The sequence below is a fragment of the Hyaena hyaena genome, unplaced genomic scaffold (genome assembly GCF_003009895.1).
Source record: "Hyaena hyaena isolate Hyena2069 unplaced genomic scaffold, ASM300989v1 scaffold_686, whole genome shotgun sequence".
Taxonomy (NCBI): Eukaryota; Metazoa; Chordata; class Mammalia; order Carnivora; family Hyaenidae; genus Hyaena; species Hyaena hyaena.
In genome coordinates, this window is record NW_024081319.1 from 428,854 (window position 1) to 442,722 (window position 13,869).

The 13,869-nt window shown below is 42.1% G+C and overlaps 1 protein-coding gene across 2 annotated transcripts in view; it reads left to right on the forward strand.

Moving 5' to 3' along the window:
- Nucleotides 1–4,337: 4,337 nt before the first annotated feature.
- GREM2 (gremlin 2, DAN family BMP antagonist) overlaps nucleotides 4,338–13,869 on the forward strand; it is a 108,788-nt gene continuing 99,256 nt past the window's right edge. Inside the window, exons 1-2 of one of the 2 annotated variants that reach the window (XM_039217415.1) lie at nucleotides 4,338–4,477; nucleotides 9,203–9,282. In XM_039217415.1, the coding sequence (XP_039073346.1) occupies nucleotides 9,227–9,282 (56 nt within the window). In that variant the 5' untranslated portion in view covers nucleotides 4,338–4,477; nucleotides 9,203–9,226. Of the gene's footprint in view, nucleotides 4,478–4,856; nucleotides 5,037–9,202; nucleotides 9,283–13,869 lie in introns of those variants that run through there. The other variant, XM_039217416.1, reaches the window with a different exon arrangement.

Consider the following 13,869-nt stretch of genomic DNA (forward strand, 5'->3'; position numbering starts at 1 on the left):
CTTTACTCTGATTCTGCCCGCTTCGTGCCCTCTTCGCCTCTTTCCATACCCATCTCAGAAATCAGAGTACAGCGCAGAGGCCTTGCTGACATCTAATGAGCAGGAACTAATGAATCAAAAACACCCACAGCCACCTGCTCCCTGGGTCTTTAGGGAGAATACGGAGCTAGAGCTGAATATGTGGACATTCTCTTTCCTGTTAATTTCCCGAGCTCCTCTGTGGGTTGTGCTCGCTGCTCCATTGGGGTGACACAGACATGACAGATGGCACTCTCCTGCCCAAGGAGCTTGTTCTGCAGCCCAGTAAGGGCTATATTTTTTGCTATAAAACTCATAAAAACCTTATAAATCACTCGTCTGCATTTGGGCCATGAAGATTGTGACACAAGAGAGATAAATGTTATTCCATAGATGTAAACAGTAGAAATGCGTGCATGGTAAAACTGTAGGCTCATGTAAATCCGTGAATCCTAAATATCATTTCACTTGGAGATTTTGACATAAGTATACAACACTAATAAACAGAGCTTCTACCTTTCTATAAAATGAAACTTTTTATCTGATGGATGAATATATGTTTATTTGAAGACTTAAATTTTTTATATCAGAATGTTTCAATCATTTCAAATTTAAACTGTCATGATAACCTAAAAAAATTATTATAGCGATAAAAAGACTAAAAGGCATGTATTTATCCATTTATCAATACTTGAGAGGTTAAAAGAAAGCTACAAAGATGAATATGAGATATGCAAGAAAAAATATCAGCATTGAAAAGGTATCTACTATAAGTTGGAAAGAAAATTATAAATAGGTATAGAAAACATCAAGTATGATGCTTATATTACTAGGAATGCATCAGTCTTCAGTATACTAGTTATGTGGAAATCTCATATCTTTGAAGAGTAGAGAAACAATTGCAACCTTTTATTTTTCTCCTATATCATTTTTTAAAAGTTTTTTCCTGTTAACAAATGATACATATTCATAGTACATGTAAAACATTAAAAGACCGTCTACAATCACCTTTAGTCCAGGAATATACTTAGATCATAATTGAAACCTTTTTTAACTTAATAATATATCATGAAGATCATTTGGTGACAGGATCTTTTATAATATTTTAAAGCCCCATGATAGAATCAAAGATGCTGTCAAACTGGAATAGACCAGGGATTGTCTAGTTTGACCTTTACAGCAATGCTTTAATAATCTCCTTCAATGACTGTGAGCCCTTTCTTGACTACTTTAGTCCTTGGGAAATCATCAATTTGCCAGGAAATCTTTGCAATTGACTGCATGCTCTTATTATGAGAAGTCTGACTCTATTTGGAATTTAGTTCACCTCCTTTACCTTCTCCCCAGAAGAGCACTGGGCTTGGAATGCTTTTCAAGTTTTTCCCATTTTTTAGTGGCATAACCCTAACTAAATTATGTTACTTTCCTATACTTTCCTATACAGACTTTTTCTGCAAAACCAGGCTAATACTCTTATCCTATATTCTTCATAGGGCTCTTAAAAGATTCAAGTAAGAAAGTATTTGTGAAAATGACAATACATTTGAAGCACATATGGATGCTAAGTATATTTCCTCTTTCACGTATGTTATTTGCAAATTGTTACCATGTTCACCCCAAGTGCTTTCTCCAAGACAAACTGCCCAATTCTTTCTATCATCTCTTAAAAATTATAATATCCACAATCATTTGTCTTATTGACCCCTCTGGATACATGCCAATTTGTGAATGTCTCTTGTAAAAAGTGCCACACTGAACGAAACAGAATAATCCTAATGTGGCTGAATGAATGGGAAATAAAATAGGATTGTTCTGCCATTAATCTGCTTGGCCGTCTACTGTAGTGAGTTCCTAGGCGCGGAATTTTTCTTACTAACACCACCTATGTCATTTATAAAGAGCAAATTGAGTTGCAGCATTTGAGAAATGTATTTGAAAACTATCTTTTACAAGTAGCAAATTGATCAAGAGAATACAATATAGAAAAATAAATACTGATAATTTATTTTTTCTTAATCACATGACTGGGTAGAAGAGGTGTCTTCTTAACCACACAGTTGTGTTCCTCATTAATGAAAAGAAAGAAGGCTTGAATGATCACCTAAAATAAAGTTTAAGATTTGTCTGTGACTTTGTTATCCATGATTTTATTTACACTATCTTTTCAGGGACACGAAGGGTGATAGTGATCCCCCCAATAACAAGCAGAAAATGTAACAACTTGCTTGGTTTTATCAGTCACTTCTTTCTAGAAAGACAAGTACAAATTATTGGCAACTTATCAGAACATATCATGACCCGTCCTGGAATAATGTGTAAAATAACTATTTACCTAGTTGATAAAATGATTTCTCGAATTGTTAGCTCTTCTTTGCAAAGGCACATGGGAATCCAAACCTGCAGTATTAACACTTCACTTTCCTTTGACTTGAATAATTTGTATAGAACAGTAATCTCAAAAGATAAGAAGGAAAGCAGTCATCCAATTTCCCAGCTCTGTTTGCTGTCCACCTTCATGACCTAAGGCAAATCACTTTATCACTCCCTGCCTCTGTTTCTCCACCTGGAAAATCTGGAAAGTCTTACCTATAGCTCCTTTCTTTCTACGAACGTTGAGGCCTTTAGAGGAAATACACTTCACACATTCAAAGATTTATGACAGTGTTATTTTTTTTTAACTAAGGAAAAGGAATGGATTGGAGTTGTAAAAGTAATAAGGAGATGCTATTTCAAGTTGGACTGTGGTGGACAGAAACCAATGTGGCCAAATGTGGTTTTGTTTTGTATTTCTTTTGTCAATTTCAGCTGGTTTCAGCTGAAAACAAAGTTTCTTGGAACATGTCCAAGCAAGAAAAACAAGCAGGTAGTTTGTCAGTGATAATAAATTTCAAAACTAATTTTTGTTTCCTGTGACTTTGCAACAAAATATGTTACAAGCTGGGCTGAAACCAAAATATCAGACACCAAAACAGTATACAAAAGTCATAACATTGGGGGGAAAAATCCAAGTCAAAAATGAAAATAGAGCTCAGTATTACAGAAGTAATGCTTCTTTCAAAAATAGCTGTCATTAAAATTTTCATAGGCACAAGTGAAAATGATTTTGGGGGGGATGTAAGTTAAAGGAGGGTCTGCTTTAGAAAACACAGTGAAATTTTATTTTATTCTTAATTTTCCAAGCCAAGTTTGTCAGATCTCAGAAATTTTTTCTTGGGCTCCTTCCCTGCGGAAGGGTCCAAGTTTTATCACTATTGACATACACAGATTGAAAATTTTAATCCAGGAAACTTTATCACCAGAGTCTCACCAGCTTTCTTTGGCCAGTGATTCACACTAACAGTGTCTGTCTTGAGGCCATCAGGGGACAAAAGACCAAAAAATAATGAGAGGAAGCATGCAGGCGTCACCGGAGCCTTCGGGTACAACGCACGGAGCCCACGTCGCACAAGAACTGTTCCACGTTCACTGGATGCTGTAAGAGTCTGATTTACATTAGAAACCTCTGCATTCAATAGGCAAAAATAGGGATAATGACCAACGCGCTATTTGGAACAGAAAACAAACTCAAGCAATGAGTGTTTTCCACTGAATTCATTCAAGGTTTTATTAGTTGAGCTCTCACTTAGGTTATTGGGCTCAGCTTGCCTTTAATTTCGCTGACCTCAATTATTCAAAACAAAAGGAGTCTGCTGTGTGTGCGTGTATGTGTGTGTGCACACACACGCAGACGCATCACACACATAGGCTTTGCACATTCTTCACATTGCAAACCCATCAACAAAAAGGAGGAAGAAGATCTGAGAGGGATGAGTGGGTTTTGTGGGCTTAGGGGATGGAGAATTTCTCTACATAAACAAGAAGGCTTGGATTGGAAGTCTGCTAAAAAAAAAAAAAAAAAAATGTTACCGCTGACCGCAGGGTTGTAAATCCAGACTGGAAGGAGCAGAGCCACACTGCGAGCGAGTGAAGTGTGTGTGGCTGCAATGTTTGTGGGTTAGATGAGAAACAAGCGCTGAGCGAAACCGAGAAGGGGGGCGGGGGTGGGGGGGTGGCTGGTGTGATTTGTTTGGTGCGCGGAGCCAATAGCAATCCCAGCGCGCGCTGATATCCCGGGGCAGCGCCGCGGCCGGTCAGACGGAGCTCCGCGCCCGGGCTCGTCTGCGCGCCGCAGCCCTGCGCGCCCCGCGGAGCCGGCCCCCCGCGCCCCCAGCCCGCGCGCCCTGCGGAGCCGGCCCCCCGCGCCCCCAGCCCGCGCGCCCCGCGGAGCCGGCCCCCCGCGCCCCCAGCCCGCGCGCCCCGCGGAGCCGGCCCCCCGCGCCCCCAGCCCGCGCGCCCCGCACCGCGGCCGCGCCCCCCGGGCCCCGGAGACGGCAGAGGCAGAGCCGGCGCGCGGCCCGCGTGGACTGTACGGCGCGGCCGAGAGGGACCGGCGGAGGAGGCTTCCATCGCGTCCCCGCAGGTACGCAGCGCGTCGCCACGGACGTGGCCCGGGCTGGGTTTCTGGTTTCTGCCTTCGCGAGGCTCGAAAAAGTCATCGACAGCGCTGCTTCCAACGCGGGTCTAGAGCAGAAAGCCCCGAGCGTGACTCGCTTCGTCCCCCCTGGATGATCAGGGCCGTTAACGTGTGTTCGGGGGCCACGGGATTTATTCGCCTACGGAATTATCCGTGGGTGTGAAACAGGGACCCTCGAACTTGACCGGCCCCCTTTTCTCTCAAATGACATCAGGACCTGCGTGTTGTCACGCTGCCCGTTTCTGTGTCCTGGTGACTCCGTTAGAACTGTGACCTATAGCAACTCAAACACCGATTGTGAGAGAGCAGGCTCCGAACGTTCCCACCCGCCTGTCGGGTTAATGTCCTCCCCAAAGGAAGAGGCGCCGAGCGGACTTGAGCGTGGTCGGGATCTTTAAAGCGTGTGGCCAACGTGCGCTAAGCTCGCGAGTGAAATCTGTCTGTGTCGCTCTGCTGTGGTTGAAAGAAACAGAGAGAAGGGAGAGAGGGGTTTCCCAGTGTAATGGTCAGTGACCCTTCCTGTGTACCTGACTTATTTTTACACTGTCTTCTGAGTTGAAAATGCATTTGTATTCTGCACCCTCAGGTAGAATGAGTTTCAAGAGAAGTCGTGAATTGGAAATGTATTATAAATGTGATACTTGTAAGGAAATGCCCATTTTTGGTTTAATTTTATTTGATACTGAACTCGGTAGGCATCTGGCCATGTCTTTTCCGTTCTTTCTTCATTTTATTTTGAGACATGAGTTTTGTAAAAAAAAAAAAAAAAAATCTATTTCCTGGGATTTTCCCATGTTTGATTTCAAATTTTGAAGAAGGTTATATAACACTTTTTTTTCCTGTTGATTACTTGTGATTAAATTAACATTGCTTCATGAGTTCAGTCTTTCCCTTGGAAAAGCCAGTGGGGATTGAATGAAGCCTGAGTTAAAAGATGAGTCTTGCTCTGGGCGATCCTCAAATAACTGGCGTATAACCGCTCTGAATGCCTGGAAAACCAGCTTTTCCTGCAGTGAAGAACATATGCGGATTGGGACTCTAGTTCAGCAAGAGAATGTCACAGCAGCAGGTGCAGGAGAAAGACCTTATCTTACCCGCACTGTTCTCATTAGATTCTTGGTGGGACATATTCAAACCATGCGTTGGTAACTCACAATCAATTCCCCATTCTGTCATGGCTGGGCTTCAGGGCACTCCTTATCCAAGACTGTGCCTGCCCAAGACAGATAAGGAAGTTATAGAAAGGTATTTATTTTACATATCACAGTGGAGAATTTACATTGACCTGTTTTCTTTCTTTTATCAAATGAGCATGTTCCTTTGTCATTAAGGAAAATGCATGAGTGTAGCCATGAAAAATGTCCATATTTTTGCCCGTGGCCGAGTTTGAATGATTTAACAGGGTATTTTTGAAATCATGTCAGAGAATAAACACGGCAAATGAATATTTTATTTAGGGGAGCGCATTTTGATTTTATAGATGAGTATTTTTCTCTTTTTGTATCACAAAGGAAACTGATTGTCAAGAATTCGCCTATTTAAATAAATACTAATTAACTGACCCAACTGAATTCTATGCAGTTAAAAGGGTAGTTCTGTGTCACTATGAACATTTTTCAATCTATAAATATAATATCTGAAATAAATTGAGACCTGTTTCCCTCCTGCCATTCAAACTCTAAAGCGACTTTAGTCATGTTGGTGGCGACAAAGTAAATGTGAGACCGAATACATATACACACTTGGTCTGAACTAAGACACGTGATGGCATTTTGAAGATAAATGTAAGCAGTGCTTTGATTACTCATTGTTTTGTGCTATCATTCTTCATTGAAAGAAGTAATCAAGAGTTCATTCCATGTGCATTTTAGTATAGCCAGCCAGAGCTTACCCTATGCGTTTGGTAAAGTTTAAACAAGGTACATGCCTTTAAATCTCTTTAAAGTAAACACCTCTTCCTTAGCCCTCTTCTTCTAAAGCAAAGGAGTGGAATTAGGCTTCCAGTCTGGGCGCCGAGTTCTGATTGATATGGAGAGGCCTGGCCTGCCTAGGTCAAGGACAAACACGGAGAGGCTGTGGAGTCCCAGGCACACAGCAGATTAGACCAGCCACGTTTCTACCGCAGTGTTACTCTAGCAATCCCACGCCAGACTGCAAGCATTTCCTCAGTATCAGGGTCCTTTAAGTATTTAGGAGAAAGTAATGAATTATTGCAACCAAATGTGACAAGTATTGGGCTTAAAACAAGTCACACAACGGAAGAGCAAATAAGACAAATTGTTTCAAAGGGGAAAGTGTGTAATTATAAATTTGGCCTCTGGTGCCATCTATTCCTGTGTTTGCTTAGCTGTTTCTCTTCCTACAGCAGAGTTCTCCTTTATATGAATTGGACACACTGGCTAATAATGCATAGAATTAGTCTTGATCACAAGTCAGGCTAACGTATGGTCTTCCAGCCACTAATCTAAATACAGATACTTCCCATAGCCACCACTTCTAGTTGGGAAGATGTCTCTGGCCAGCGCATCCAGAGGACCTAGCTCATTTGGATCACAGATTTGCAGAGCAGGGTCCCAGAGCCTCATGGCAGTAAGATGATGAATAAGGAGAGGGTCAGAGCACCACAGTATGAGCGAAGGTGGCCTAATGATCGGCATCCTTGAATATGAAGCCAAGAGACAAAGGAATAATGAGTTTATTTCATCAAATAAGCTTCAAGTATGAAAGTTAGTGAGAGTTTCTGAGTGTCTCATGTGAACACATGCACCTTGCACACAGGTATGGGACGAACATCAACACATTCAATGACCTAACACTTCCGTACACACAGGCCAGGAGAGGGCAGCATACAGACTCTGAAAGGTGTTACCTCCTCTTGACCAGGGGGAGACTCCAATCTCCAAATAGCTGAACCAGACTCCCTAACTGTCCGCACCTTCCTCCTTTTAGAAAGCAGAGTCTTGGGCCTTACTTAACAAGGGAAACCACATGCAGAAATGTTTGGTTCTGGTTCTGCGTCCAGACTTGGTGCTGCCGGGCAAAACAAGGAAAGCAGCATAGTTCAGAGAGAACTTTTATTTCTTTGAATTCGCTTCACTCTTTGAAGCTCTTCAGTCAGTCTTTATCTTGACTCTGCCAGCAGATGAGTGGGAGAAAGGGACGTAGAATAAAAGAAAATAAAAATGGGGTTTCTTGAGTTGGTTCTCCAGGGGAAAGGCTTATGAGCTACTTCATCCAGAACTTAGCCTTTATATTAAGCATGTCTTTGAAGGCAGGTTCAAGGCCACAAGAATGCATTTTACACACTGGCAATCAGTAGTGTGTCTAGAATCCTGGCGAATTTGGTTTCAAAACAGAAGGGCGGGAATAGCTTCTCTGAGTGTTCCAGAGTTTAAGACCATGTGCTCAAAAATAAAAATTATGCATCTGCCTCTTAGAATCTCAGAGATGGCCAAACCTCCTCCATAGTACACCTGGTCCAGCCTTTTAAAAACACATGGCCCGTAAGCCTCGCAACTGTTGTTTCTTTCATGGATCAGCCATATTCTGGGAGCAAAATTTAAATGTGCGTAGGAGAGATAATCACTCTTAAAGTGCGCAGCCTGTAGCTGTCAGTGTCATTTCTGCACATTTCATCTTAATTTAGCTAGGTTGGTGATTGTTGTTTCAACACCTTTGTCTCTTTGCCATCTTTAGTTCAAATGCCACACAACTTGCTGCTAAATATGAAGGCCCTAGGACACAGCTCAGAGGGAGTTTTATTTTTTTTTAAATTTTTTAAAATGTTTTATTTATTTCTGAGAGAGAGAGAGGCAGCGTGCGCCGGGGAGGGTCAGAGAGAGAGGGAGATACAGAATCTGAAATAGGCTCCAGGCTCTGAGCTGTCAGCACAGACCCCAACGCGGGGCTCAAACCCACAAACTGTGAGATCATGACCTGAGCTGAAGTTGGATGCTTAACCAACTGAGCCCCCCAGCCGCCCCTCAGAGGGAGTTTTAAAACAAAGTCTGAGAGGCCCAGAAGAGAGCATTCTTGGTGAAAAGTTGAGGTTCCTCCTGGGAGAAAAGGAGGCAGAAGGAACATTGGGCTGGGGACAGGCACATGGGGTGAGAGGAGCCATGAGCTCTTGTCGAGAACGGGTAATTCTGAGGCTAATTTGGGGAAGTGAATCCTGGGACTTTCAGGGGCTGCCCGGCAGGGCTCAGCTTGTGGGTACGAATGAGGCCTTGGAGGCTCTGATCACTGCCTCTCTCTGGTGCCACTCTTCTCTGCTGGGAGGTATGGCGTCCTTGAATCAAAGCAAGAGGGTTTTCCAAGGACACAGTAAAGATTTCTTGGTGTCTGGGAAGAAAGGGAGGTCACTGTGTGTCCTCGCCACTCTCAGTCAGATTAGCCTCTGTAGCACTGCCCATATACTGTCTGGAACTCCGTAGCGCCCCAGGGCTGGGGGGGGCTTGGATGGAAGGGGAAGATTCATCCAAGGTCACGTAGAACCAAGACAATGCTGTAGTAGCAGGAGGTTAGCAACACGGAGGGAGAGGTAAATCTTAGAGGTTGAAAATCTCCACCGTGGCTTTTCAGCTTTTAATGTAGCTCTTCGAATCTCCTTTCAGTCAGAGAAACTCTGGGTTCCATCTCTTTTCTTTTTTCTTTTTATTTTTTTTTTTTTAGATTACTTTGCAGTAAAGGAATCCCATGGCTGAAGGAGAAATCTCTTTGAAGGCACTTACCTGTTTGAGAGGCAAAGCAGGGTAAGTACGACCATAGCCTCCTGGCAGATACAGTAACCCTCAGGAGAAGACATACTTGAGGGCATGTTACACTAAGAAAACATTTCTGAATTATGAATGCAAGGGAATTAGACACAAAGGAAATACATGACTTAATGGAAACATTCTCCCGGAATAGAGTTTTTGAAGGGTATGACGCCAAGAGCACAAATATTCGCAGACATGACTTTCATGTTATGGATTAGTAGCAGTTTCAAGCTAAAATTCTCCTCTCCTGTAATTTATTTAAACAGTGAGAGAGCGGAAAAACAGAACAACTGAGCAGGGGAACACTTGGCTAGCTCATGTGAAACGCTAAGCTAACTTGACTTTGTCTAGTACAAATACTGTCCCCATTAAAAATCACTCCATCTGGTTCTACCACCGTGATTCTAAAGGCCGGAGGAAGCTAATCTTATCACCTATGGGAAACTCGCCACCTCACTCTGCTTTTATGGCATTGCAACACAAACCCTGAGTAATGCATTATATTTTCTAATCACAGTTGTGGTGTTTGGGGAAAGTTGATAAATGTGTGATACTGCACTGAGAGTTCATAAAAATCCAGTAGCTCTATAATGAGATCTCATAGCCAACTGCTTTTTCTAGGGGTCTAAATCTCATCAAATTTTCAAGCTATCTTTAACTTTTCTTGATTAATCACTTTACAAGCTACGACTCATCTAACATTTCTCAGACGCTTGGAAGCTTCCAGGTTATACTAGACGTGTTCCTGCAAATTATGTAATTTAATCTTCACTACAACCTCAAGGGTTTATCTTCTGCAAGTTTTATTGATTAAGGCAGTTGATGATAACCACAGCGTTCGATAGCTAAGAACATGACCATTTATGTAAGCCTTCATTCAACAAGGAGCTGTTGAGCTTCTTGTTTCTATGGCAGTAACAACAGCGACAGTACTAGGATAGTCTGGGTATTGTTCCCAGCATGACGCTCTATATTTCCACATACAGTCTTGCGTTGAATTCCTGTGTGAGCCATTCCTCATACAGCTGAAAACAACAGCAAACCTCTTTCTAGAAGCACCAGCTCATCACTAAACGCTTAAAATCATGTATATGGAAATAATCTTGATTGACTGTGGCTCGATTTATGTCTGTCGTCATAGAAGTGTCTCCTTTGACAGACTATAAACAAATGAAAAATATCCATCCTCAAGCCTACTGTCTGAGAGAAAAATAGATAGGTGCCAATCTTAACCCTTTTGCTAAGGCTGTGCTCATGTCTCAGGTCCATGCCACGTAGCCTGCAGACAGCATGCCTCGTTGTTCCTCATTCAGTATTTGAAGCAATAGAAACGCTTCAAGTCTATCTATCCAAGACTCCAACGTGACAAATAATATGGAAAAAGTACTTCAGGTATCTCACTTCTATGAATTCAGAGAATGTAAACTTTGGAGAAAACAGACAACAACATTACTTTGTTTTAGGGAACCAAGTGGCATTAAGACTCTCTTGACCTGGAAGAGGGTTCTCTGGTTATTATTAAGACTTATTAAGCTGGGAAACTCAGGAGACCCGGGTTTGCACCTGTTCTGTTTTTCACACTGCAAGTGTGGCCTTAGGGACAACCCACAGTCTCTTGAGTCCACTCTTTAAAAGGAGAAAGCGGAAGTGGATTATCATATTTCATTCCAGCTCTGAGCATCAGTTCTACATGCTTCCTTCTGTGACGATAGCTGAACATTCCTTGCAGGATGATTGTTTGTTACATAGTTTACAGGCATCATATGACCTCTACCCAAATCCTAGTGTTCTTGTCCTTATCCCCATTTTACAGGTGAGATGACTAAAGTTTAGAGAGAGATTAAGAGCTTTCAAAAATGGACACAGCCAAGCAAACTGCAGAACTGGGTTTCAAAACCCCTGTTCTCCACCATTACTATAGTATGTTACACCTTCATTCACTTATTTATATTATGTGTGGAGAGGATACCATGTGGGAGGTGCTGTGCAAGGCTGTTGGGATAATCGTGAAGAGCTCAAACAAGTGGAGAAGACAAAGAATATCCTAGTAATTATCATGCCATTTGCATAGTATTACAATACGGGATGCCTTGAAAATCTGGTTATTATTTTGCCTTGTTAACAAAACCATTTGAATGACGATATAGGTCTACTGATTATTATCTTTCCTCTACATCTTTTGGGTATTTCTCCTCCAATAAACCATGGCTTTAGTGCTCCTTGTATCATTATTTTTGCCATGTGTTTACATTTCTGAATAAATTTTAGGTTCCCTTGTGGACAGAAGCCATTTCGTATCCATCTTTTTTTATTTCCCAGCACAGAATTAGTGCTTAATTCATTGTACCTCCATTGAGATCCAGTTGTATCTAGTTTAAAGCTAGGATCAGAGACTCCTGCTTATTATCTGTTGAAAGGTGAAAAGCTGTAAATACACACATCTAGCACAGGCCAGACAAACTACAAATTCAGTCATTCATCTTGGGGAAAAAACTTTTTTGTTTTTTGCTTTGTATTACTGATCCCTTGTGTTACATCTTTGTGTTTAAAATGATCATCTAGGTAAGAAAATGAAACTGTCATTAAAATTCACTTATTCCTGGGGCACCTGGGTGGCTCAGTCGGTTAAGCGTCTGACTTCAGCTCAGTCACGATCTCACGGTTCGTGGGTTCGAGCCCCGCATCGGGCTCTGTGCTGACAGCTCAGAGCCTGGAGCTGCTTCAGATTCTGTGTCTCCCTCTCTCTCTGCCCCTCCCCCACTGCTCTCACTCTGTCAATCTCTCTCTCTGAAAAATAAAAATACACATTAAAAAAAAATGCTTTTCAGTCAGTTACTCCTCTTTTCATAAAACATACTGCTTTGACTTTAAAATACCTAATAACCATTTTGACGGATTTTTCTCCCTGTGAGAGGCCGCCGATGTCCCTGCAAGCCCGTCCTTCGTTCCTTTGGGGGTTCATGGGCTGGTCGTAGGCCCTGGAAAGCTTGCTGACCTCCTGGTTTCAGTGCTTCAATTTGGAATTAACAAACTCTATCTCATGCAGACAAAGTGATAAGGTTACTGAAGAATATGGAAACAATGAATGACAGCTTCATTTAAGAGAAGCAGGAGAGTTCAAGGGGACTATTTTGATCTCTGTGGTTGCAAGAAACAGTTTTTTAAAAAATCTTTGTGAAAGAATTCTTTACTCTGGGGTAGTCTATGAGAATTCAGGGGAGTCTATGAATTTGAGTGGAAAAAAACTGCATCTGTGTTTCTACTGCCTTGTAATTGTGATTTCCCATTGCCTTTAGTTATGAGTGTGCGCAACAAACCATAGTAGTATTAACAGGACCGTCACTGTGTCACCAGTAGAAATCAGAGCTATTTTCATATCACGTTAGAGTTGATACAGATGTCTCAAAATATCACACATGTCACTACTTCAAAATTATGGTAATTATTATACCTATTTCTAGATCTTATTAGTAATGGGTTATAAAGAAGACCACATAAATCCATATCACAGTTTGTTTTAATATATATATATATATATATGTATGTACGTATATATGCACACACACACACATACATAGTTTTCTAAAGTATACATTTCTGAACTTAGAAACATTATCCTGAAAAGGAGATTCATCAGACCCAAAGGAAGCCCACGGGGGACAAAAAATGTAAGACAACTCACCCTATAGGATGATAAATTTGGCTTATTAGATGGCAAACTTTCTATCAGCTGAAGTTGCTCCAATTGGAATGGGCCGCCCTGTGAGCCAAGGAAGCTTGTGCTGGCAGAGGCGGTGAGGGGGGCCCTGGATGGAGTTCGGTTGAGGAAAGTCATACATCAGATACCGAGTTGGCCCTTGATGCTGCCACCTAACACTGAGGCTACATGGTCAAGACCAAAAGACCTAGAGAAGTCCATTGCTTTCCTCAATTCGGATTTGCAAGGGTTTGAGCCAGCCAGCTAGTGTAAGAAGAGAAGAGTCCTGAAAGTCGTACCTTTGCCACATATCTTTGTGTGTGTTTCTAGGCAAGTCTCAAACATCAGTAAGAACTTGTTGGATGGCTGAATTGGATGGCTGAAGGCCGCAGTGGCTGATCAGGTCTGGCTAGTGCCCTAAAGAGTCAGAGACTCTCTGCATGGCTTTCCCAGTCAGAGATAGCTCTAGGCTGCATTCTAATTGTCTTTTCCTGTATTTTCTCCCCAGCTGTCCTGTGAGATAGCTAAGGGGCCTTGCGTTTTCATCTTTACATCTCTAGTCCAAGATACTTCATGTTTGGCAGATGGATCAATGAATACCCCTGTAGGGGTCACTGTTGTTGCAGAACCAGGGGCTCCATTTTTAAAAAATAAATTCAGGAGGAAAATATGAGAAAGAATACTTGTGATTCTACTCAATATAAGTATCACTGTGAGATTATCTCATGGAGAACATAGTTCTGGACCACAAAGTACCCAAATAAGAGCCTCAAAAACGGATCCTGGATATGGCAGGATGAGCAACTTCTGTTCAACTCAATGGAAGTGTTGATAGCAAATGGCTTTCAGGATGGCTGGAGCCTTGGTGGCCTCTGGTAACTTCT